The sequence below is a fragment of the Sander vitreus genome, chromosome 10 (assembly GCF_031162955.1).
Source record: "Sander vitreus isolate 19-12246 chromosome 10, sanVit1, whole genome shotgun sequence".
In the NCBI taxonomy this organism is placed as follows: domain Eukaryota; kingdom Metazoa; phylum Chordata; class Actinopteri; order Perciformes; family Percidae; genus Sander; species Sander vitreus.
Window position 1 is genome coordinate 11606262 of NC_135864.1, and position 27612 is coordinate 11633873.

Below are 27612 nucleotides of genomic sequence, written 5' to 3' on the forward strand. Positions count from 1 at the left end.
GCTGCAAAAGAAGAAGAATGTAATTTACATCAGTTATTTTCCCATTAAAGCTGTTTAGGTGACCATCCCAGTCCAACTTTTCCCCCTAGTTTTGCCTTGTTCCTATGTTGTCGTGCCCATTTCCCCCAACTTCAGTCGTTTCCAATCAGAGGTGCCAACATGTCACCAGCAGCCCTAAAGCCTAATAGCTATGGGAACATTTTCTCTAACATCTGCAGACGTGAAGCCTGCTGGGCTGCTGGGAGAACAGAGGGAGGTTTATCTGGGATGTGATGCCTTGCCTCCATCACCATGCCAATAGAGAGAGCAGGACCGAATTTTGTACTTCACAGCTAGATAAGGCTCCCAGACAAAGAATCACTGTAGCTAGACCCCACTACTACAAAGGAGGGGGTAGGGGAGACACTATGTGACTGATAACCCTTTTGCTCCAGTTAAATACTTTAATTTTAGCCTCTGAGTTGCTAGTATAAGTTACGGTTGTTAAAGCTAAAGGTATTCATTATACAAAACTGAAGTTTCTCAAAGAAATCCAGCTTGAGGGAAATGAGTTGAACCTCATTTCCAAGGACTAGTAAGCTGAACATATATACACAAGTAGACAGAACATATTATAATCTTGTGATTAAGCATGTGTAGGAAATTACTGAGCTTACATTGCTCTGTCAGGCTCCAAGGTTAACAAGGCTAGGCACATAATCACCACGTATTAACTGCCTGATTCGCTTTATTATTTAGCATTTGCCATTTTTGGCAATTGTGCAAATGTCCTATTCACACTGGTGTTTTACTCTGACTCTCATTGTGCACATTTAACATGGTTACAGATCATGCCTCAGAATAAGAGTGTAGCTCATAGTTTAGCTTTTCATATTTCTTTAATTTCTTCTGTTTTCCAACAGTCAACATGTTATGTAACTGGTTTCTTAAGCTGAATTTATAGTTCTGTTTTAATGGTTAGAGTGGCTACGGAAATACCACGTAGGGGACTGTAGGAACTATGCTTGACTCCTTTTTTTTTTCCCCTGCAAGTTTCTGTTGCCGATAGAGATTGTTGAGAGTGAAGACAACAATAAGCAATTTAAAGAGACTCTGTAGTATTATGCTTTTAAGTATCGCAAATTTAGCAAAACCATCTCGACTTTCTCCTCATTGTGATCTTTGGTTTCTATCACAGTGCATCTAACAATCTTAATACTGCACTGTACTGTGCTCAAAATCTTCAGGATATACACCACTACACACTTGATATAAAATTAGGGAAATGCCCAAGTGTGTTTTCTGTGTGTGGGATGACTAAAGATGGTGTGCAGACTAAAGAATATTCAAGCAATTAGTGCATGCTGACACCTACAAAGGTTTCTGCCCATTTTGTACACAGATAATTGAATCACTTCTCTCAGTAGTTTTGGATGCTTGCATACCAGCATTTACTATATCAACAATTAAAGGTGCTCTAAGTGATGTGATGCGTTTTTTAGGCTACAACATTTTTTGTCACATACAGCAAACATCTCCATACTATCTGCTAGCTGCCTGTCCCCTGAACCCACTGTAAAAAAAACGCGCCCAACGAACCATAACAAACAGTATTCCAGCCAATAACAGACGAGGAGGAGTTGGTTGAGTCATGAACGTGCATTGTGGAAGTAGCCTACTGGCTAATGCTGCTGCAGTGATGGCTCAACCAACTCCTTCTTGTCGGTTGGCATGGGTCATCTCATGCAACCAAAAATGTTTTTGCTAAAAGTAAATAGAGAAAATAGAGTAATTCAGATGATTTTGTTTTTTGTTATTTATTGTGTGTGTCGGCAAAGGTGTTTGTGCTTGTCTGGCAAGAAATTAACTTAGTCACAGTGGCCCTAGACAATAGCAGGCAGGAATTACTGAGCCTGATGTTGCACTCAGGGAACAGTAAAGTCATTTCGCTCCAGCAGACCACTTAATAGCTTTGGCTGATGCAGAGTTTGGAAATCCATCAGTCAATTGGACCAGACAGAGATGAGCAGTCTTGTGAGTGTCAGTGTGCTTAGTATGTGAAGAAACAGATAGCAGGACAATGGAGCTACTCTCATTATGAGCTTGAGTCATATAGACGTTTTTACACTTGGGTTTTAAAATGCGTCTTGAATGATCAGATCACAAGTGGACAGCGCTAAATAGAAGTGTAAACAACCACCAACATGCATTGTGATCCAATCGGTCAAACCATTTGCCGAGATGGTCTGGGACTCATTTGACCACATACAGTATCTTGTGTAAAGGCTAGGGGTATGCATCGCTCACTTATAAGACGATCTGATACGTATCTAGCTAGATGGGCTACGATACGGTTCAGAGATGATACATTTTAGTATGGAACGATTCAGTGCGGGGGACCAGGGAATAGCAAAGCTAGGACATGCTAATAGTATAACTTCAATATAATTAGCTAGCCACTTAAAACACACAACCAAATAAACACATCAGCTCAAAAATAAATAAAACAGCCTCCTTGCTGCTTTAATCTGTAACTCAAACATAGGTCTACGTTACACAGCCATTGTGAGCACTTCAATTATAATCATAACATTACAGTATTACACAAGTACACGTGAGCACAATAATACTGTTGTGAGCGTTAGCATATGGCTAGTGGACTTTTATGCTAATGTACTGAACATCTTAGAACATGTAAACATCAATATAAACTTAACACACCCAAATACACATATACATATATATATATATATATATACACACATCTATCTATCTATATATACATACACACACACACCTATATATATATATATATATATATATATATATATATATATATATATATATATATATATATATATATATATATATACACACACACATCTATATATATATATATATATATATATATATATATATATATATATATATATATATATATATATATACACACACACACACATACACACATCTATATCTATATATATATATATATATATATATATATATATATATATATACACACACTCACATGTTTATGAACGCACACGTGGATGGATGACTCACAGACCACAGCTAGTACAATTTACATTATCCACAATGTATTCCTCGCACCGCTAACTCCAAAAAATGAAACCTCGCAGTCGGCACGTTTTGGGGGTGAAATCCAGACGTGAGACTGACTGTAGCCAAACAGAAGGATTTCCAGACAGCTGAGGTAAACTGAGGACCACGGTCGGAAACAATGTCACTGGGCAGACCGTGGACCCTGAAAACTTTCCTAACAAGGATTTCGGACGTCTCAGTGGCAGAGGGAAGTTTGGAGATGGGCACAAAGTGGGCGAACTTGCTGAATCTGTCCACAATAGTCAGAATGACAGTGTTCCCATCAGAAGAGGGCAACCCAGTGACAAAGTCCAAGGCCAGATGCGACCATGGTCGCCAGGGAACAGGTAGGGGGTGAAGAAGTCCAGAGCTGGGCCGATTGGTACTCTTGTTCTGCGCACAAACTAGACAGGCAGCAACAAACCTCCGGGTATCTTCTCCCATGGCAGGCCACCAAAATCGTCTGCGTAGTAACGCCATAGACCGAGCCACGCCAGGATGACAAGCCATCTTGTTGGCGTGGGACCACTGGAGAACAGCAGAACGGACAGACTCTGGCACAAACAACCGACCGGGCTGCGTCCGAAGGGCCGCCATAACCTCCTCCTCAATCCTCCAAGTAACTGCTCCAACGACGAAGTCCCGGGGAAGAATCGTCTCAGTCTTGGCCCCACTCTCCTCCGTCTTGGAGAACATCCGGGACAAGGTGTCCGCCTTGCCGTTCTTTGAACCAGGTCGGAAAGTCAGAGAAAAATGAAAACGTCCAAAAAACAAAGCCCACCTGGCCTGACGGGAGTTGAGACGTCTAGCAGATTGCACAAAAGCAAGATTCTTGTGGTTAGTCCAGACAATAAACGGTTCGCTCCCTCCAACCAGTGGCGCCACTCCTCCAAGGCGAGTTTAACAACGAGAAGCTCCCGGTTTCCCACATCGTAATTTCTCTCCGCAGGCGAGAGACGACGAGAGTAGAAGGCACAGGGATGGAGTTTACGGTCAGTGGAGCTTCGCTGGGACAAGATGGCGCCAACCCCCACATCAGAAGCGTCCACTTCCACGACAAACTGATGGGAAGTGTCAGGTTGAGAGAGAATAGGGGCGTTGGTGAATCGGCTCTTCAATTCCAGGAATGCTCGGTCCGCTTCAGGATTCCAACAGAAGGTTCTGGTGCTAGAAGTCAGGGCAGTTAATGGAGCGGCCACACGGCTGTAATCACGGATGAATCTACGATAGAAATTTGCAAACCCCAGGAACCTCTGGAACTGCAATCTCGTACCGGGCTGGAGCCAATCAAGAACCACCCTAACCTTCTCTTGGTCCATCTTAATCTCTCCCTTGGAAATGATGTATCCGAAGAAGGATGTGGTGTGGGCGTGAAAGTCACACTTCTCTATTTTCACAAACAGGCGGTTCTCCAATAATTGCTGCAGGACCTGCTTGACATGCTGGATGTGGCTGGAAAGCTCCTTGGAGAAAAATGAGAATGTCATCCAGGTAAACAAACGATCATATCTCTCAGAACGTCATTCACCATACTCTGGAACACTGCTGGAGCATTGGTCAGTCCAAACGGCATCACTTGGTATTCAAAATGTCCCATAGGTGTATTGAACCCCGTCAACCACTTGTCCCCCTCTCTGATATGGACCAGATGATACGCATTGCGTAAATCAAGCTTAGTGAACACAGTAGCACCCTGCAAGGAGTCGAAAGCAGAGTTCATCAAGGGCAGGGGATACTTGTTCTTGACAGTGACATCATTCAAACCTCGATAATCAATACAAGGTCGAAGAAAGACGCAGAATCAATGACCTGACTGGGAACAGAATGAGAACAGGCAGTTTTAAGGCAGTTAGCATGACATTCAATACTCCAACTAGTTACCTTGCCAGTCACCCAATCGTATGTGGGATTGTGTTCCCTCAGCCAAGGGTAACCAAGAACCAGGGGGGAACGGGGAGATGGCAGAATGAAGAAGGAGATGAGCTCTGAATGATTACCTGACAGTAGCATTTTAACAGGTTCAGTCCTCATAGTGATACGTGTCAGAAGTCTGCCGTTAAGAGTGGTAGCTTCAATGGCTTCCGGTAATTGCTCCTTGGAAAGCCCCAGCTGTTCCACCAAGTCGGCATCCATAAAACTGTCATCAGCACCTGAATCGATTAAAGCGTTAATCTCCAAAATCTGATTATTGTTCATGAGGGTTGCAGGAAAACAGGGTCTGACATGGTTATCGGGAGACTGAAACTGGCTCGCTAAAAGTCCTCCCAAACTTAGCGAGCCAGGCAGTTTAACGGGCGCTGGGGACAAGCGGAGATGTAATGCCTCGGGTAACCACAGTAGAGGCAGCTGTTGGTCTCACGTCTACGTTGGCGCTCCTCCTTGGTTAACCCGTGCCGCCCCACTTGCATGGGTTCAGGGTCAGAAGGCAGAAACTCTCCTTTGATCTCGTGTGGTGAAGAATGATCAGCTCGTTCTGGTCTATTCCTCGACTTGGATGGTAACAGAGTAGATGATAGGTTGGAAGAACCCCATCGCTTTGCCCTCCTTCTCTCTCGGATTCTGTTATCCACCCAAATAGAAAACGCTATCAAACTGTCCAGGTCACTAGGCTCAGGATAAGAAATCAGTTCATCTTTAACTTGCTCCGACAACCCTTGATAAAAAGCCGCTTGTAGTGATGCCCCATTCCACCCACTCTCCACAGCCAATGTTCTGAATTCAGTTACAAACTGCTACACTGCGAGCTCCTTCGCGAAGAGAAAACAGACGATTAGCTGCGTCCTTACCTCGGACTGGATGGTCAAACAGCTTCCTCATCTCTGCTGTGAACTCCTGGTAAGACGCCATACAGGTGTCCTGTTGTTCCCATAAGGCTGAAGCCCAATCCAGAACTCTTCCACGCAGCAGTTCAATTACAAAGGCTATCCTGGCCTTGTCTGTGGTGTAAGAGTTGGGCTGCAGGTCAAAAACTAATCCACACTGCATGAGAAATGAACGACATCTTCCCAAATCCCCCTCATACTTATCTGGTGTCGGGCCCTTGGGCTCACGGAAGGAAACCGCTCCAGAAGCGGAAGGCGAGGGGGTTGAAACAGGTGGTGGATTATCAGCCGGCAAACTGAGCTGAGCCTGGATACTCTTCAGACTGGCAGAAAGGTTCCGAACTGAAGACGCTATCTCCTGTAGCGCCGTGCTGTGTTGTCCCAACATATTCCTTTGTTGGGAAATGGCATGGCGAACGGAGTCCAGGTCCGCTGGGTTCATCTTTGGCCGGATCGTTTTGTCACGTTTCACTAGAGCGGAACCCAGAAGCAGACCAGGACAAGGGGAGTTGAATAAAGGTGAGTATTTATTAAGAGACTTAAATGTGGAAGCAGGAGAATCCAGGTGACGGAGCAGGCAGTGGAGGTGAGTAGGTGGGAGGGAATGAGCAGATCCAATGTTGTTTCTGAAGCAACAGATGAGCAGGCAGAGGTGGAGTCAATATCCCGGGAGAGTAACTGCAGTACTATTAACTATTAGTAAACTGAGGCTGATACGCAGGCACAACATACTGTTCATGGCTAACGATCCGGCAGGGAATGGATGTCAGGTCAGAGCTTAAGAAGTAGAGAGGTGATGATCAGGACCAGGTGTGCAGGTAGCTGATGAGATGCAGGTGTGGGTAGTTGAGAGCTCTCCCGCCTTGCTACGTCGCCAGGCAACCAAACAGGGTGCATTCAGGAAACTCAGGAAAACAGACTCCAGGACAGAATACAGGCAACTCAGGCAGAAAATAGACTCAGACAGCGAGATTCATGACAACAATCAATTTTTTATACTTTGCTTCAAAGTAGATAGCTGGATTTGGTGGAGAGAGGAGTGACTGCAGCAGGGTAAATGGTGAAGAAAAAGACTATTTTATTGTAAACGACTCATCTAACAATTTAGTGGCTGTGTCGTTTCTGTTTTAATTTATTCTCATTGTGAATGATCTCATCAAACCACAGTGTAATCATTTGAAAAACAGTTATGTAAGCAGAGATATTGAGGGCTAAGTATTAAAGATTCAATAGCTGCAAATAACTGGAGCCTACTGGAATAACTTTACCCTCTTTTATTTCTTAAGTCTTGGAAACTATATGTGTTGCTATGTTTTTTCTTTTAAATAAATTGGAATTTGTTATTGATGCGTGCTGTGAACCTCATGTGATTTTCAATTATTTGCTGGTTCAAGTTTCTAAAATGTTTTGATTTGCTGCTTTTCTCTGTTTGATATTGTACATTTGATGTTGTCTGGTTTTAGACAGTTGGTCAGACAAAACAAGACATTTGATTGATACATCACCTTAGGCCCTGTAAACTTCTGATTGGTATTTTTCACTCCATTGCGATATTTTATGGACTTACTGATTAATTGATTAATCAAAAAAAGAATCAGCAGATGAATGTAAATAATTGTAAACTGCACAGTTTCTCTTTACTTCTAAGCAGCTCAAACTGTTATCAGAGGCAGCTCCTATGTTGAGACAAGGTAATTAGCTGTTAAGAGAGGAGCCTGCATTGAGGACCAGAACAGACTTATCTGTTTTTCAATCAAAGGCTGTGCCCTCTGGCCAGGGCCTGGAGAGAATGAAACAGCTGAATGAGGATGCCTCCTCACAACTTGTACTGGGCGAACAAATAGTGTTATTATGAGTCACCAAATTTGTATTCTTTTAAACTGTCGATACTTCACCAAAGGACTTATCTCAACTCTTTATTTCTCATTTTATTTTGATCGTTGATGAGTTTGAGAAGCTGTGGAACAGTGCACACCCAGTCCATGTGCTGGCACAGGCAGAAACAGGAACCGTTAAAAGTGAGACAGCTGCACTCACTCGGCTTTAATTGACACATAACACAGAAGATCGCACCTATTTTAGCTTACTTAAATGTTAAGTTGTTAAAAAAAAAATTAATGTATAATGAATTCTACTGTCTGTGTTGACACACACACACACACACACACACACACACACACACACACACACACACAGTACAGTATACTGTTGTAATACAAGGCAACGCCCTCCTCAGGTCCATGTTTTTTTTTGGTTGCCTAAAACAGTCAGGGAGCATCCTTCCCTTCAAAGAATGCCAGTTTGTTGTTCTTTGCTCTTCTCAGCAATGCCCAGCTACACATTCACCCAGTTGCACATATTCAAACTGGTAATGTGCCATGTCTCTTAATAAAGACTGTTGTGCACTATATATCAGACTTTGGAGGATATTGCCTCCATTAAAGGGCACAATTTTAAACGTACAATATGTAACTTTCTGCTGCTAGGAGTCTCTCAACCAAAACAATGGATTGTAAACACAGACGTTTGATGACGTAGGGAAGTTGGGTGGAATTATGGGAGTTTTTATTGCTAAACACTATCGTTGATTAGAATGCATATGTTCACGGACGAGTTTACCCATTCAAGTTTATTCACGTTACGTTTAGTAACGTTTATTCATGTCATGCTAATAAAATAGCTGCAGTTTCCCCAACATAATTACGTTTTTCTTGATTCAATCTGTATTGGTAGCTGGCTGACCAGTTAGCTAGTGAGCCAGCAAGCTAACATTAGTGGCTAACGTTAGCAGGTTTTCCCACACTATCACAGTATATTTCTCATGCCAATGTCACCTTTTGTATTTTACCGGGCGGACGGGGTTTGTTGTAACGCTAGCTAGCTACTCAACGTGGCTGAGAGACGGGTGTGGGTGGGGATTTCAGGGGGAATCTCCGCGATGGCGATGATGTTTGATGCCTGTTGTGCAGCAGCAGAACATCTCCCAGCTGCCCTTCACTTTTCTGTTATCTTAAGTATTCGTTTTGGTGCTTAACCCACCTGTTGTCGGGTTAATTTAGCTAGTTACCTGTAAAGACAGGTAAACGCGAAGGGGGGAGAAATTCGGCAGGGAGGAGATTTTCGGTACAAACACCGTTAGCGTTTATGGAGACGTAGCTAGCTAGCTAACATTATGGATGGCCAATGTTGTGACTAGGATGCCTGGGTCTGCTATTCTCTGTTTCCCGACGCTTCATTAAACTGCCGTTGGCGTCGAACGCACCCGCCACCGGCTGGGGCTAACGGTAACTAGCTATTGCTACATGTCCCGGCTGTGTTGTCAGCTATCATCCCGAATGAGGTCTCTTTGTGCCGGGGGGAGTGAGGCAGGCAGACCGGAGTGTGCTAGCTGGCTAAATTAGCATTAGATTAATCGTCTATCTATACAGCTAACGTTAACGTTATTAGTGAACTTATTTGTGGGTTAGGGCAGTGCTGCTTTTATCCATGGTCAAAACAATCATACTACTAATAACTTGATGAGCGTGTTGAACGATGTTGTAACCCTATGATGTTATCCACCAAGCATTTGCTAGCATTAATGTTAGCTACTTGTCAACCAGCACATACATTGTAGCAACATTAAGCTGGATAATTATTGATATGTATCAATAAATAAGGTTTCTGCTGTATTACTGTGTTGCAAAGTGGCATGTAATTAATCACAAAATGATGCATTTTGGCAGAAAAAGTGGTGTTACCAGTATTTTTTCTGTGACATTGTATGATTTACAATTACTCTCGAACGTAGCATCTGGGTGCCCGTGTTTTGATGGAAGTTACGAGTAACTAGATGGTGAAAGGTTATGATGCTACTGACGGGCGACTAAATGAAACGTGACGTGTCAGATTTCTCTGGGTTTGCCATTTGATGGAAACATTTGGGATAGTGTAACTACACAACTCAAAAAATATATGTAACATAGGTATGGTCGTTTTTAGACATTTTAATGCAGAAAAGTTACATATTGTACCTTTAAGGATAATGTTTACTGGATGGAGGCTGAAGATAATTACAGAGACCTTAAAAGTAACACAGCATTGTTCTTCTTTATTGTCATGTCTAATAATCAGTCATTTACTCTCAATATAAGTTTCCTCTTTGTCATACTTTGTTTAATTAACATTATAAACTAATGGCACACACTTGAGCTTTTTTTATGTTCTCAGAGGGAAAGTAATCCGCAAAGTAATACCTTGGCCACCTAAAACATGTCTGTTCCCCTGCACCTGATATTAAATACTGTTTATTTTCCTCTTTTTGAGTAAATTTCTGTGCTTTTTGTTTGTTTTTGGCACCACCAAATTATATCCTGGGTTGGAGCTTACCGTGTCTGTGAGCAAGAGGGAGAAAATGATTTCCTCAACCTTCTCATTGGCCATAAATGCAAAGACAGCAAGTGTCTACGGCTGTTAAACAATACACACACTGGCTACCAGCCCACTCGTAAATTACAGAGCGAAGGCTTTTCCCAAGACTGCATTCAGTGAAACAGTTCAGTAAGTGAGGTTGTTTCCCATAACCAGCAGCTGTCAGTGGCTGTCAGTTAACAGAGTTTTGGGGCCCAGAGACTGTGTTTACAAATTATGAAAAGTGGCTTCACTAGGGTCATTAGTATTTTTATTGCCTGTATTTTGTTACATGCTGAATTAATTTCTTTACTGTACTGTTGTACTATCTAGACATCAGGACACTAATGGTTCAGTGTTGGAGTTTTTGTGGCATGCTTAAATGAAAAAGTTGAGTATATCGTACTCTGGGTTGGCCTCTTATTCATCAAAGGCTTCAGAATGGGTTCACTAGCTTGTAGACACTGTGAAGTACTGTAGATAGACGGACAGCCAGACAGACAGTACCACACATACAAAACACTGATACACACAGGCATAAAGAATAAAAACATAAGAATAAGGACAAAGGCACAGCAGTTAAATGATAGCCACCAGAACTACTACAGAGAGCTGTCACTAACAAGTAATTAAAAGTAAGAACTGTGCAAGAATAATGATTACTGTGGAAAATATAAACTACAAAGATATAGAATATATATTCGTTATATAAACAAATGTAAATTGTGCATAAGGCTAGCATAGCCAATAACTGACTGACAGTCCAGCAGCCTAATGAGTCAATCAATTTCAGCCCGCCATCGCTGGGAGGAGTTGAATAGCCTGGGGGACAAAAGACTTCTTCGTCTGTCTGTTGAGCAGACTTGAGACAGCAGTGTGCCACAGTATGTTCACTTGACTTTGTGTAACTCTTAAAACTACCATTACACCAAAGCTGTAGGTCTTGTGTAAATGTTTCCATAAACCTAAGATGCAATTTCATTTGTTATTTGAGGATGCACACATTTTTATTGCTTTCCTCACACTTAGGGGCTTGTTTCCTGTCTTGCGGTGATAGAAAATAGTACTGTTGGTCCTCTGGCTATGTCCGTTAACATTGTGGAAAATTGTTTTTCTGGTCAACATCAGAGTTTTCAGCCTGAGCAACGTCTAAATGATGAAGGCTGTAACCAGTTTCTTCCTCTTTGATCGTTGTTTTGCGGAGAACAGTGGACAATCTGCTTTGCTCTCTCTGTCCTCTATTTGCCCTCGGTTAAACATTTTCACACTTTTTGTGATATGTGCAAAGCTAAACCTTTAGTGTACCACCAACACAACTACACAAGCAACTCATCAGTTGGTAGAAATGCTATACGGATGATTTATAGCACACATACTTCGTTTTTATGACTCACTGCTCAATGGAGTGAATGTCAGTAGCTTTTTAAATTGTTTATATAAACTGTTTCTGAATCCGTTCACTATCTGAATGAAATGATTTCAATATTTATGACAAAAAAGATCTACAACCATATCTTCAAGAAATACACCCACAGGGCACAGACGACTGCTTTAGTTTTAGTGTTTGTTTTTTAGAGTTATGAACTGTGTTTACATTGTGGCCTCACATACTGCAGCGTAGTGGTGATGCCATCTCTCCAACATGTTTACCTTGTGTGTAAGAAGGCTTGACAGACTGTCATCTCTTCAAAATGTCAGTAGGGGCTCATTAACAGACAAATACTGTACCACGATTGCATGTTTGTAATGGTGTGGAAACAGTTGTGGCTGTATTTTCAATATATACTGTACCATTTGTATTGTATGCAGATAAAAATGTGAATTAAATGAACTGTAGAGTACACACAGTTGTGCAAATTGTGATTGGAGGAAGGATGACAGAAATACCCACATCATTACAAACATGACAGTGCTTCTATCCAGTGAAGCCATTTCATTCCCACAACGCACATTTAACATCTGACATCTTCAAAGGTTTTCCTTGTAATTACTCCATACTTTATATGCATCCAACCAACTGAATAAAACCATAATAATCTATTGTGGACTATTGCCTGTAAAACAATATTATTAGGGCCCGAGCGCTGACAACGGTGAAGGCCCTATTGGAACTGAAGGAATTATTATTATTCTTTTCCCCGCAAATTAATTGGCTTTTTGAGGGGCAAACATATTCAAAAACTCACCAAAATTAGCGGGCGCACCAAGTCTGGTGAAAATTTACGTATTTTAAGGGTTTCAGGAATAGGTGCACAAAAATGGCTCGCTAGCGCTCCCTACAAAGTTAAAAAAAATTTAGCCCCTGCAGTGTGTTTAACTCACGAAAGTTGGTACACCTATGTAACATGTGCTATACTTTAACGAACTCCTCCTAGAGATTTCATCCGGCGGACTTCAAATTTGGTCTGTACCACCTCGACACCTTAAAGATGAAAAATTATTAAAAGAAAAACTTTTCGTCAAACGGTGTGGGCGTGGCGTATTGGCCATTTTGAGTGTTTACCACGCCCACTTACTTGGGCCACGCCCCCTTTCATAACATTTGAACCGTTTAAGGTAGAGTCTTGTGTGAGGTGTCATTGAACTCAGCAGAGAGTTCCTTATTCATTGGTGATGGTTTGGCCCGCCCCCTATGCTTAAGCCACGCCCCTTTCATAACCAGTGACTCGTTTAAAGTAGAGTCTTGTGAGGTATTATTGAACTCAGCAGAGAGTTTGTTTTTGTTTGGTGATGGTTTGGCCCGCCCCCTATGCTTAAGCCACGCCCCCTTTCATAACAGGTGACCCGTTTAAGGTAGAGTCTTAGGTGAGGTATCAATGAACTCAGCAGAGACTTCCTTTTTTTATTGGTCATGGTTTGCCCCGACCCCTATGCTTTGGCCACGCCCCCTGTGACAGCTAATGAACTGTATGATGTAGAGTCTTGTGTGAGGTATCGTTGAACTCAGCAGGGAGTTCCCTTTTCATTGGTGACGATTCGCGGTGTCCGAGTGCCGCGCAAATGCACGGTCGCAAGGAGCGGCGACTGCCGGTAACCCCGACGCACGCAGAGGAGCGAGGGCCCGTCCATCGCTGCTTGCAGCTTTAATTATTATTACTTTTCATATATTGTGCTCTCATCTTTTTTTAAATCTTGCCTTTACCAATAGCAGTTATCCGATGTATGAACATTGAACTGTGAGGGTTTGTTTTAGCGATACCAAGGATCTGTGGGTAATCAGCTTTGAACTTCCTGCCCTCACCATCTTGGGTCAAGTATTTACACACATATCATATGTTTTCTTAGCTTTCTCTACTACTGATTTTTCGACCAAAACATTTACATTAATAATCTATTTAGAGCTGGGCGATATGGAGAAAATCAGATATCACGATATTATTGATCAAATACCTCGATGTCGATACTGCGACAATATTGTAGGGTTGACTATTGGTGCTTTAAAAAAGTATTTTCACAATTAGATTTTAGAAAAATAATCATCAATAATGTGAATATAATGATTAAGTGGCTAAAGGCAAATAATAGAACAGCTAGAACAGCCTGGTAAGTTGAGGAAATTACATCACTTTACTGTAATGCAGCCTTTAAAACCAGGAAACACTTACCATATTACAATATCCAAAATCTGAGACGATATCCAGTCTCATATCACGATATTGGTATAACATCGATATACTGCCCAGCCCTAATTATATTAAATATATTACCAGCCCGAACACTTAAAGGGTCCTTGTTTAAAACGTCACGTTTTTAACATTTTTAACATTCACTAGTAGCCGAATCCAGAGTTATTAAACTAGGTATGATGAACGCACATAATGAACGCGAGCAGACGGAACCGTCACAACTCTGCCGTCATTATGTTAAGCCCGCCCGCCCACCGACTCTATACACGATGTGATTGGCCTGACTAGAGTTTGGTTTTTCCAGCTCGCAAGCCAATGGAGAGTTGCTCGACGACCCTGGCTGCAAATTACATTTGCTGCCGCTAGGGTGCGTCTAGATTTCTAGGCTAGCAGCCCTTTACTTGCAGCAAGAAAAAAAGTTGTGAGCACACTATCTTATCAATATGGGTAATGTAATAATTTCAAAAAACACAGTATCATGTGGTTCACAGGTTATCAACAAGAAGTGGAATACTTTAAAGTGCTTTTGTACTATGTAAGCACCAGCTTACATAGTTTCCTAAGAAATTTAAGATTAAGGATTTTCAACAGTAGACCTAAATAATAAAATCACCTGTAGCATCTTTAGAAATATTTAAGTTAAATGGGTACATCATCACCTGTCATCAACAATGCAAAAGAAAATCCATTTGTTGGAAGTATAGTTGCAGTAGTCGTTTGGTTGTGCTTTTTACCCTACTTGATGTTGAAGACACATTTTTATGATTTCCAGACAAATGTAAAATCCTTCGAGCCTTCTTTTTGTTACCCCTGAGTGGGAGATGAGGTAGTTTATCACAGAGATAAGCGCGCAGGCTGAGGGACAGCTACAGGAAAGTAAAGGTACGCGAGTGCTGCTGGTGAAGTACTGATCGGTTCTTGTGAAGTTTGTATGATTAATCCGATGCTGTGAATTGTTGCAGAGGGCGATTTGGTTTTTGCCTTCCCAGGCTGCCGTTTCCCTGCTGTGGAGACAAAAGATGAATGGACCTATCGGGGCTATTACAGGGTATCTTCCTTCTCCATCATTATAGACGCCGGTTGACTCTGATAATGCTCTTTTCACCTAGGGGATCCTCTAATCCCTGCTAGACACAGGTGTCTGGCCTCATGCATTCACACATATGAAAGTAAACACATACTTACACAAGGCTAAACACATGGAACATGTCTGAATGATGAATAGCTGTAAGAGGGGATGCACCAGAAACATCTAATGGCATTATGAAGCAGTTAAACTGACATTGTTGCCCATTTGCTGTATCGATATACGAGTTAAATAGCCGTCAATAACAATCGTGCATACAATTCTGCTGTGTTGTGTTTTTTTGACTACTGAGAAATTAGACCAAACCCGTACATCATTTGAAGCAACTTATGCTATACTAGCCACCAAGCTGATTGCTTGTACAAAATAGTCTAGTTGCGTTTCTGCTACAAAGAAAATCTGTTGTTTAATTTCGATAACGTCTATGGTCCCAGCAAGTGTGTTTGCATAAAACTCTGTTTAGAATACTGTCTCCCCAGCTTGTGTGCTTACTATGAAGCTTGCATATTGGTAAGAGTGCTGAATTACAATTTCCGAGACTGATTTCAAAGACCAGTGTGAAACCTCTCTCTTCCCAGTTTCTCGGCTTCGTTCATAATCATTAGTGTACACATTTTCTCAAGTTAGCAACTGAGGCTTTTTCCAAACTGTAGAAAAGTACTTTAGTTAAGTGTGTGGAAATGAAAAATGTTGGTAATAACAAATATAATAGGGAATGTGGGTGCCTTAAGGGTGATGAATGCCATTTGTTGTGCCCACAAAGGACTTACAAAACGTATTTTCTTTGCACCCCACCCCATCATTTTATTTCCCCAAATTAAAATAACTGTCATTATTCTTCTGAAGTTTAGGCTAATGCCATTCTGATGGTGAATAAGGAGCCTATTTTTCTCTCCACACAGCGGGAGTTTGTGCTTTTTCTCCCTGGCCTTGATTTTGCTTTGCGGTTGCCATTACTGTGGTGAATGGTCTGCTCACATTTTCAGCAGTTTCACTGGCTCTCAGTGTAACACCACCTATAGGTCCAAATGCCAGTGCAAGGGCAGAACATCAGTTATTCTGGTCTCCTGTTTACAAGTATACTACTACTACAGTAATGTCTAAAGACAATGCACTAACAATTTAGTAGATCGGATTGTGTTTACTTGGCTGCCATACATCCTCTCATATTTTAGTTTAGCTATCACAGTACTGGATGGTACTGTTCTGTTGTCTGTATTCATCACAATATATTTCTGTTTTACCTTGACTGTCTCATTTCTTAGGTTTAACTTAACAGTACCTAGAGTGCCAAAAACATGGAAGGAAAAAGCTGCAGTATAACAGTTAAGAATAACATGTACAAATGTCCAGCCCTGTCTCTTATGAATTATGTTCATATACTTTACTTCTACTTTGCATAAGTACTTTTTGGAGGAAACATAATACATCCAGATTGTGATTTTATCAGCATAGTGGCTAAACCTTTCTACTGAATGCATCTGTAAAATGTTTAAAACTATTGACAGTTATGGTTATCAATCAATCAATTATCATCAATTCAAAAATGATTTCATGGATGGTAGAGATGCCTTACAGTGTGCTGTGAGCTGCTCATGTATTGTGTAGGTTTTATAAGAGCATGTTGCAAAGACGTACGCATAGTAGCTTGCAAAGATGCCATCAGGATGTTGTTGTGTGTGCCAAGATCTTATTGTGCCTGTCATATACAATATGTGTCAGTATAAATGTACCTACACGTCAGGCAGTGATAAGTGATAAATATCTTATCACTGCCTGACACGTAAGGAAGAGAATAACAGAACTGATGCACTGCTGTGACATGAGACATGATGGTCGATGGCTTCTACTTTTTTTGACATGTATTGTCGTGTTGTGTGTGTGTGTGTGTGTGTGTGTGTGTGTGTGTGTGTGAGTGAGTGAGTGAGTGTGCGTGCAAGCACACACGCTTTATGGAATATGTATTGTTTTGGGCTGTGATTTTATTTTATTTTTTTTCATTTTGTGATTATCATTTTTAAGTCCATATAGTTTCAGAAAATGGTGAAAAAGGCCCCCGACTATTCCCCAGATCCCAAGCTAACTTGTTCCAGTTGCTCCTTTGTCTAAACAGCAGTCCAAAACCACAAAATTTAAAATGTACAATGATATAATATTCATCATAGAAATGCTCACTTTTGAGAAGCTGAAACCAGAGAATGTTTGGCATTGTTCCTTAATAAAGGACTTAAATGAAGATCACAATTGCTGTAGATTAATTTTCCGAATTTTTGTCGTTTTGTCAGCTAATTATTTCAGCCCAACCGATACGCATACATACATTATATATCATAGTATCATATATAATTTATGTGTTGTCTGTTTGTAGTAAAAGTAAATACATTTCAAGTCAGAAGCAAACATACTAGTACTAAAAAAGTTTCTAAACAAAAAAAGCGTACTTAATCAAGCCCCTAAACAAAAGGGAAAATCCCAAGAATGCAGAACAATAGTCTTGCTTTCAATACGAATTCTGGGGCTGCAGTCAGCAGAGAAGATTGAGGTTTGGGGATCACTGTGACCTTCTCAGTGGCCTGAGAGTGTGTTGGCATGGCATGACTGATGCAGATTATCATAGCTGGAGAAAGCCAATTACTCTGGTCATCACGGCACCCTCAGGGCCCTTCTCAGCGGAATGAAATGCATTACAGAATTCTCTGTGCATCCTTCTGGCAGCGTTTTGTATTTCCTCTATGCTGATCCACCCAGTTTAAGTGTTAATAGCGCAGTCAATGGGACCCTCCCGTGCCTCAGAGCCCTCTTTGGCTCGGATGAGCTTCTGCTTCACAAAGCAGGGAGGTTGTGCCTCTTGGAGAAGGGGATGAATTACATTCTCCTCTGTTTGTCTTCTCTGTTTGTCTTCTCTCTCTGTTCAAGACAAAGCCCTTTAATTTCGGCCGCTTTCAGTCAGTGTCCTTGAACGACTACATAATGAAAAAGTCGGATGTGTAGTTGTGGTGTAAGACACGTCATTTTTATGTAACAGAACAAACAGCTGATCAGACCTTTGTTATTCTTTATTTTTGTTTTCCAAAACAGATTTGCTACAAGACCAGAGAAGCTGAGATCACACACGACAAAGCTGCATCTCTAGCATGTACAAAGACTACAGATCAAGCCAAATCACCGGTAAGAGGCCCGTGCAACTTCTAAAGGTCTTATTTTGTATCTATCTCAGAAGATCTTACTTTACTTTTAGTAAAGACTCTCTGAATCTTCCGCTCTCTTTCCTGGATTGTAATCAGTTATTTTTGCCATGTTCACATTGGTTTCTTTTTGTGCAGAGATCCAATCTGCTACGTCGTCTCAGTTATAGTGTCAAGGCTTCTGATTCTAAGTGTTAATCTCGTTCAAGCACACACATATGATTCATACAGGACTCTGACATGGGGAGCAGTGTGACACACAGCATGGCTGTAGACTCTTGTTATCGCGTCTCCAGTTCGGCTGTTACTCCTACTGTTTTGCCTTTTTACTGCCACTGCATGTAACTAAGTGCACAATACTGAATAAAGGGATAATAGTAATGATTAAATTGACAATTCGCTGTTAGGTGTAATCATGTTCAGAGAAACTGCAATACATAGGTTATTCAATATTCATGACATTAGGCATGGCATTAATATGTCTCTGTGAGCTGTTATTGTATTTTCGAAAACAATGGGATCCTACAGTACATTGTTCGAGAACAGAAATTGAACCGAGTACGAAACTGACAGATCGCTTAAGAGAGAGGAAAGAGGGGGGGAATGAAAAGCGCCTCTCTTGCTGGGATTTGGCCGATGAGTGTGTCCTTTCCCATTACTCTCACACAGGGCAATATGCAGGTCAGTCAGGTGATAATGAATGCTCTGTCTGATACTTGGCCTTTCTCCCTCCCTCCTGCTTGTCTGGCCTGCTGTCTCTGTAGTATCCTCTCTCCTTCTTCACCCTTTTACCTTTTACACTGCAGAGTTTTCTACAGTATGTAGTATATTTGCCTTTAGTGTGTTTTTATCTATCTCCTACACCATGTTCGGTAATGAGCAGTTTAAAGGTGTCTCAGGTCAGTTTGTGAGACAATGAAGGTGTCAAGTTTTCCATCTCTTTCATCATTACTTAAACACTGATTTAAGGCCAGTGTCTATTCAATTTCGAACCTAATTTTATAAGGTTTATATATAGAGCATTTGCTTTAGTCTCCAAAGTACAGACAGGATTGAATTAACTAATCAGATTCTGTGCACACATCTCCCCCCCCCGTACGACCGTCTGCAACAAGAAGGGATGTAATAATGCATTCAGCCAATGCTTTCCTAAAATACGTGGTTGATATGCCGGTGACATTTCTAGTAAACTAATGATTTTTTCTTCTGATGTTAAGAATAAACAGTTTGCTATGTGTAGCATCAAATAACTGATGACAGTCTGTCAAAATTAGACAATGGTTTCTTTCATGTTAAGAGATGGGCAGTGGCAGTATTTACAAAGAGTCTTTTGATCAAATATGATTGAAATACTACTTGACTGGAGATTATTAAAGCTTTTATCCATAAAAAAAAAAAATCATGTCATATTTGCATTCATGTTTTTATGGATAAAAAAAGCTTTAATAATTTTAACAAAATGTCACATTCGGTATCAGCAATTTGTGACAAAGCAATGTTTTGTGCAAAAATAGCTTTTTTTTCCATTTTTGTGGGGATTTGCACATGACTTTTGTGTTACTAATGGGGCCAAAAGTTTGAAGGATACTTCTTTTCTACCCACAATCAACAAAAATGTCTCTGCTGTCTAAAAGACTAAAGGATATTTCCCAGTGACTATTTTGGCATCTTCTTTGACCCACGTTAACAGTCACTGTTCATCTGGTAGTATTTCATTATTACATTCATCAGAAGAGAGATGTCCAATGCTATGACTAATACTTGGCAAAACTTATTTGACATTTTCTAGATTTCAAGCAAGGCTCTCTTACTCTCAGGATTTAGAGGTATTTTTATATCTGCAGGTATAGGTCAGCATGTAATTTAGCAGATGAACGGATATGTGGAAATATGTGCAAGAGTTGTTCTTCAAACTAAGAGGGGATCACATTTTCACTTTCCAAACTCTTTAACATTCTTTAGTCTTTTCTGTTGACCTCTTGGTGTGAGCTAGAAGTCTGGCTACAAGACTGTCTTACTGGTAATGTTGACTTGGGGCCAGCAAAGTTTGATGTGTGTGTAAGGCTGATGGCACATTTGGTGCCAGGAGTCCCAACCAGCTTGCTGCACAACACAGCTGCCAACATGCAGCACAGTTCCCACTGCCCCTTGCTCTCATAAACGGCTTTTGCTTGTATCAGCTGACTTGCAGCATTTTACGTGGGAACGTGGTAGAACAAACAAACACGATTTGTCATCAGCTCTCCTTGTGGCTATATTGGTGGCAATGCATGAGTGCCGTTTGAGTCAAGTGATTCTCTGGCTGTGAATTATGACAGGGCAGCGAGTGCTGTTAACAACATTTCAGCAATGCAGAGGGGTTAACAGTTGTTTTGGACTCTGTTTGAGACTCATTTCCATCAATATTCATGCTGAGGGAAAATTCTCTAGTAATAGGCCTGGCCTCCTTTTGACTAATCCGGTTTCCAGAACAGATGCTGCCGTCACCAAGGCGCCGAACAGTTACTCCCTCCTCTCACATGAAAACTATGGCAAACATGGTTCTGCGTCTCAAAACACATTGGATCCAGTTACTTTTTATGGTGTCTTGTTACTCCTCCGCAACTCATTAAATTCCTCCACGTAGGGATACACCAGTATGTGAACTGGGACACTGTGAAGCTCACTTAATGAGGTGTGACTTAAGCTGGTGAGTCACCTCAACCTTTCCTGTCCAGATGATCATCTGGTAACCGTCAGTCGGGGCAGGGATGCGAGGTAAGGAAGAGAAGAAGGAATATGTAATTAGAAAGGGAAGGATTAAGGAAGATAGAGGTCAAAGATAACTAGCAAGAACCCAAAAGACAGAGATGTCCCCCATCCTCAGGGCATATTCTTGCGCTGGCTGTCTTCCTCCATAGAGGGCAGTGGAGTTAATGACATTTTTCACTTGTGCCTACGCTACAAACCCACCATTCATTGATCTCAAAATGGAAGACACCAAATACTACTGCAGGCACTTTTAACTGATATGCTTTCAACTTTTAAATATCATCCTCTCTCTCCCTCTCTGAAGGCGTCGTGGAGAAGCTACCTGAACCCTTTTGTTTGATTGGAAAGGGCATATTGATACAGCATGGCACACTCTTACCAAGTTAAAATAGGGCTGTGTGTTTTGGCAAATTACTCGATAGAGACAAATAGTGCCATCATCTCACAGGACAGATATCATAAATGTGGTTTAGTGAAAAGGGAAATATTGACTGAAACGAGTGCTAGTTATGAAAAAGGCTACGCCTCTCGGAGCCCTTGTTAAAATGTTACTATATTTGTCGATGAGGCCCAGCTCCCGTTTAATATGCAGTAATTGAATTTGAATAATTCATTATATGAGCTATTTCCCGGTAACTAAACAGTTGCATTGAACAGGAGCTTAGATTTAACTGGGTCGACCATTCTATACATTTCTGCTTTAATATATAAAACGGAGATGAGCTGGTTGATATGAGCACATGGTTTATGGAACATGTTTGCATCAGTGAAGTCTTCTTGCTTGCTTTTTTATTTTTAAGAAATGGTGAAATCTTCCAGCCAGAATAATTTATTTCACCTCTTTTTTAAGTCAGGCAGTTTATTTGACTAAAGAGGGGTGTAATGTCATTAAACACACACATTCTTTTCTCATACGAAACCATAAAAGCAAACCAAGGCTGCTTTCATCTGCTGGGGCACAGACTCAAATTTGATTTGAATGTTTTGCTACACTAAGCAGGCCACAAAAAGAACATCATTGTTAAAAAAAAAAATCAAGACATCAGACAAACATCATTCCCCAGGGACACTGAAATTGAATGAGTGCATGCACTGGCTGTTACTCATTACTACTGGCTGACAGGGATAATTGAATTCTCCCTAGAAAAAAATCTGTTTATTTCTCGTCCTTTCTCGTTAAAATGTGAATTGCTAAAAAGCAGTTGGTTGCTTTGCTTTTTTTTTTATATCCCTATATGCAGAATGATAGATAAGTAACTCCTGGTTTGATAATACTGTTTTTCTATCTGCTGATGTGTCTCTAAAATTCGAGCTTGATGTGTGAATGTGTTGTGCTATTTTTTTATTTATTTTTTTAAACCAACCCACTTCACGGAGCATGTGAAGTAGTGAATAATAAGCTTGTCCATCCAATATTTTTCAAAGGCTAGGGTGCAGTCCAAATGTGAGCGAAAGACAATTCCCCTTATTATTGTGTCATGTTTCTGAAGTCTTTCAAAGAATCATCATTGTAATTTAGCCTGAATAATACCTGTTGGGGTTTTGGGTTAGTTGCCTAAAGATAGTTAAGTTTCATCTACAGGACAGTCTGTTTTGAAAGTGTGGGGATTTATATAAAACATTTGCAAGAACTATAATGGAAACAATAAGTCTGCATATAATAATAATAATTCAGTTGGAAGAGAACGAAGATCTTTGACAGTTTGTTCAATTGTACCTGCGGAGGGAAGCTGTGAAGTGGTACCTTCTTAAGTCTGTATTCTAATCGTCCTTCAACAGTGGCTGACTGTAAACATGCTGTTTTTATTGCCAGGAAATAACAATGAATATCGAGCAAACACTGTTGTTTTCGGAAGACAAAACCGGGTTTATTTCTCAATAAATCAAAGGTGTTTAGAGAGTCACAGTGTAGTATGTTACTGTCATAAAAGCACTTTGTATAAGTATCATCCCACCTTGTTTGTAGAATAGTGTTCTCCTGACTTCACAGTGGACTGGGAATTGAGAGCAATTTGAGTTTTGGAGAAAAAAAAAAAGGGAATGGCACTCTGGCCTTTGCTAAACCATTTTATTTACTTTTGAAATTAGTTTATGATGGCAGTGGAAACAGAATTATTGGTTGGGCAGAGGATGCAATAATTTAATCCTGAAGATATTTTCTAAACATGTCCAAGGCATTTTAACCTGAACTACACAACCTCAATTTTAGCATGTATGGATGCATGCTTGTGTGGCATGTGCATGTTTGAATGCAGCTCTTGCCTTTTGAAATCACAAAGCAGGGGCTGGCGCCACAGTAATGGTTGCCAGGTTCCCACTGGCAACCATATTGAGAAATTGGCAACCGCTTTTTAAGTCTATGGTTGACAAACACACCGCTGCAGTGACTTCATGGAGCAACTTCATGGTTATTTTGGAGGCTGTAGTTTGTTGGTGCCGTTACAAAAAAAAGTGTTTCTAATATTAAGTCCACCACATTTATATAAATGATGGTAGGATCAATATTAGAAACACATCTCATCTCAATCAAAACCTCTCTAAAACATTTTCAACAAAAACATAATATTCATAAATGTGGAATTAATTGCAGGGCTGTTGTATTAGACTACATAAGTTGTAGCCAGGTGTATCTAATAAATTGGCAACTAATCTATGTATGCTGACCTATTCAAGTGCATACACACTCATAATACATGGAACAATTACTCAGAAAAAAAGTTTACTTTTTTTTTTTTTTATAGAAAAATCCTTTGAGTATCAAGTGAAATGCTCCCAAACTGAGCCCACTGCTATATCAACTTAAATAAATGGTACACCTGTTTGATATGCTGTTACCATTAGAAGTTGAACTGAATATTAAACATACAATATGTAATTTCAGACCTTTTGGTGATGCCGTGAGGTTTTGTGGGATCATGGGAGCTGTTGTCTTCATTGTAAAACAACTACTACGGACGATGAGAATGCATCTGTGCAAGGATGAGTTTATGTTTTAAAGTTTTATAGACGTTACGTTTAGTAATGTTTATTCATGTCATGCCATTCTAATGAAATGGCGGCAGCCGTAAGTGTCGTTAGCACCTGGTGTGTGCGCCTTCTCCGGGGTTAGAACATAGTTGGAAACATTTTGGATAATAGAAGTACACAAAAAAAAAATACATACAACATGGGCCTGGTCGCTTTTAGACATTTTAATAAAGAAATATTACATATTATATCTTCAACATTGAACAGGTGGGGCCAGTGTCTCCTCCAGAAGCCAGTCTGAACCAGACTGAAGAGAGTTTACCAGATCAGGAATAAATGACTCAGCTGACCACTGCAGTGACTCAGTAGATATCATTCCTATGCACATTTTCTTTACGACTCTGTACACAGCCTGTGTCTAATTATGGAAGTATAATAGTGTTTGCTCTGCTGTTTCCCGTGTGTAATTAATCTTCCGGCTGTGTGTTGATCAAACCAAGACTGTATTCACACCCTGGGAAGCCTCAGTCATTTTTTAACATATTTTCTGTTGACAGCACGAGCCAAAGATTATACAAATATAATGATGGATGCTTATTTACAGTATCAGAAAGGACACGCTGAGCCAATGTAGAAACCTGGCTGGATGCAGGTACTATTTTCAAGTGTACACAGTCTTACTATTAACAGCTCTTGAACAGACTACAGTTTTAACTAAATTAGTGTAATCCCACTGATTCTTAATAAATACCTTAATCACTTGCTACAACTTGGATAAGTAGTCTCCTACTGTATTTATTTTAAAACAACACAGTGTATCTTGAGCCTCGGGGATGACAGGAATGCCTTTCATCACAGTCTAAGCATTGGTATTGAAATGATAATGCCTTTGCTTCTCCTCCTCCAACTGGCAAGCTACAGAATGACACCTTCTTTAAAGCACATCAGCTGTCAAAAGTTTTGGACAAACAACCTTCCTTTTTGGTGTATTTATCGCTTGGATGCCCGCACCTCAGAAAATGTCTTAACGCAAACTCGGAGGGGGGCATCTTTCCAAACTGTAGTTTATTTGGGATTCAACTCTGGAGTGGGTAACGTGTTAAGTGATTCCTCTTGTAGTGATTTGCCGTAAGGATAGATTGGCTGCAGCTCTCGATGGAAACGACATAAACCTCTTGACAGTTCACTAGTGCTTGAGCTCTCCTCACAGCAGACTGACAAAGAATACGAGCAGGAGTTTTGTTAGTGACTGTATTTCGCCCACCGAAACACAGCCTAAATAGTTCGCCTGCACGCTGCACGTATCTGAAGCGTACTAGTATTCTGCTTCAGTCGCGAACCGGGCACGTCGTGAGGGCGGGCTCGCCAGCCGTAGCTAAAAGGTCCCGCTTCCCGCTGCTGCTCTCATTGCAGTCTAGTCTGCCGAGCGGAGCGGACTGACTGAGGGACAAGCCCCGTCTCCATTCAAGGATTTTACTTTGTACACTTCGTCCTACAGAAGACGAACGACAAGAATCGCACCTTGCCTTCTGTGGACAATGTTTCTCTTGCAGTACACAGGTACATGTTTCAAGTTTTATTCTGCTCTCGTTGCTCCTTCATACGGTCATGTTGACAGCGGAGATGTTATTTTCTGTCCACACACACGCACACACACGCACACACACACGCACACACACACACACACACACACACACACACACACACACACACACACACACACACACAGACTATCCGTACTTGTGTTGCTGCAGGCTATAGTGTATGACTGGACGTCAGATACCGCACGAGTTATTTGACATATTGCCACATTTGTGTTGCTCCTCTCTACGCTGTTTGATACAATGTATAACGCCAAGCTAAGATATTTCTTGCTGTGCTTAGTCCGTAATTGTCGGGCGTATTCCAGTTGTTGAGACCGCATAAGAAGAGCTGTGCTGCCTCTCTCCTGTGTAGCAGGTTTTCGTGTGCCTCTGCACTTGATGTATAATGGTGTGCTTTATGATGAAATTGTTGAAAAACAACAATTTCCTGTACGCATTTTACACTTGCTTATCAGTACAACAGACACGAGCGGTAGCTATTATCTTGAATGACACACGCCTATGCTGCAGCCGTTTATGGATGAAGTTTTCAGAATAGATTTCATGCACGCTGACGCCGGATTACTGCTATTTGGAATGCATATCTTTCACATGCCATTCAATCCGCTTTCTATTACATTTAGTCACATTGTAGTTGATATAGGCCTATAATGCAGGGGCTTGTTACTTGTTTGCTGTTTATATATAAGTTGTTTGGTTTCTTTGCTGCGACGTCCATCTATTAAGATTTCCGTGTCATGTATTCCCGAATCGCCATAACGCATAAATAGCTAGATTTAAATGGGACATTTTCTCACATAATCTAATAGGACGCCGTTTGAACTCGCACATTAACCTGCTTACTGTGCTTATTTCTGGTACTCTGATCACCAGCTTCCTCTGTTTATAGTCATGGTAAATTTACCTCTGATGTCCCACAGCTTTTCAGTTGTTTATGTGTTCATAGCCTAATTGCTATACTTTCCTTTAGCTCATAAAGGCAATGACTTGTCAAAGATTAGTCTCATGGCAGTAGTTTGTCACCGCCTTGAGTATACTGACTAAAAAAATAAACTGCAACCACTTTGTTTGCTTATCCCCCATCTCATCTGTTAGAACTTTACAAAACATTATATTCTTTATATACTTTTTAGAAGCAGACTGTGCAGTTGTCGTAGCAGTAGGGTAGTAGTAGGATTTAATTCATTTTGTAATAAAGCTTATTAGAATAATTTCACAGTGCATGATTAATAATTCAGTGTTCAAAATATTGCATTTAGTCTGATAAAACAAGTAGTTTAGGATAAATAGGACATAATGACTTTGTGTGTCTTGTCCTCTGATTGGAAGGTTTTTGTTTCTCCGTTACACTGTTATTTATCTTGCGCAGACAGAACAGATCAGTTCCCTTCTCCTCTATTTCCTTTCTTTCCAGAGGCACAGCCATGCTTTGAATCAAATTGAGGGAATGGGGGCGAGTGCCTCCCTATGACCACTAGGAGATAAAAAATGTCCATCAGGCCTTGTGACAGCCATTTACCTCCAAACTGCGCTAGTCCTCTCTGATCAATCGGCAGAGCATCCTTAGATTGCCTTTAATGGTGCAAGGGAGGGAGGGAGGCAGGCACTTTGCTTAGATCTGTCAGAGAGGAAAGATTTAAAGATTGTACATGGAGTGCTTGAGAAGGAGCTTAAATATTTCAGCTCTCTTTGGCATAGGATGATAGTTCTGCAGAACAAATTAAGACGGAATACAGAGTGGACTGCAGTACAATACCAGGAGATTTGGCAGCTTTGAAAACTCAAATTTTTAATTGGTTGTTGCATGACGATTTGTGGGATTCTCATAGCAGTAGCTGTCGAGGGAAAACAAAAGCGACAAAGAAAAAGGTAAAACACAAAGTGAAAATATTTGTCAAATTTGGTGAAACCAGTTACCTCAATGAGCATAACTATGTGGAAATGTATTTCTGAGGAGAGACCCTTAGAATTGGCAGTGGCTTATCTATTATGACTGGAAACTGTACAGCTTTTGTGGTAGTTTAAAATATAGCCCCATATATGATTCTCAGCTGTCAAACTCTTCATTGCGGCTGTAAACCTGCTAGACAAAATTTA

At 40.8% G+C, this 27612-nt stretch overlaps 1 protein-coding gene across 5 annotated transcripts in view; it reads left to right on the top strand.

The window, feature by feature from the left end:
* Positions 1–27612, top strand: part of enox2 (ecto-NOX disulfide-thiol exchanger 2) — a 172101-nt gene that overhangs the window by 22149 nt on the left and 122340 nt on the right. For 4 of the 5 annotated variants that reach the window (XM_078260241.1, XM_078260244.1, XM_078260245.1 and 1 more), the window contains one exon: positions 18087–18176. In XM_078260241.1, the coding sequence (XP_078116367.1) occupies positions 18143–18176 (34 nt within the window). In that variant the 5' untranslated portion in view covers positions 18087–18142. Of the gene's footprint in view, positions 1–18086; positions 18177–25301; positions 25472–27612 lie in introns of those variants that run through there. The other variant, XM_078260243.1, reaches the window with a different exon arrangement.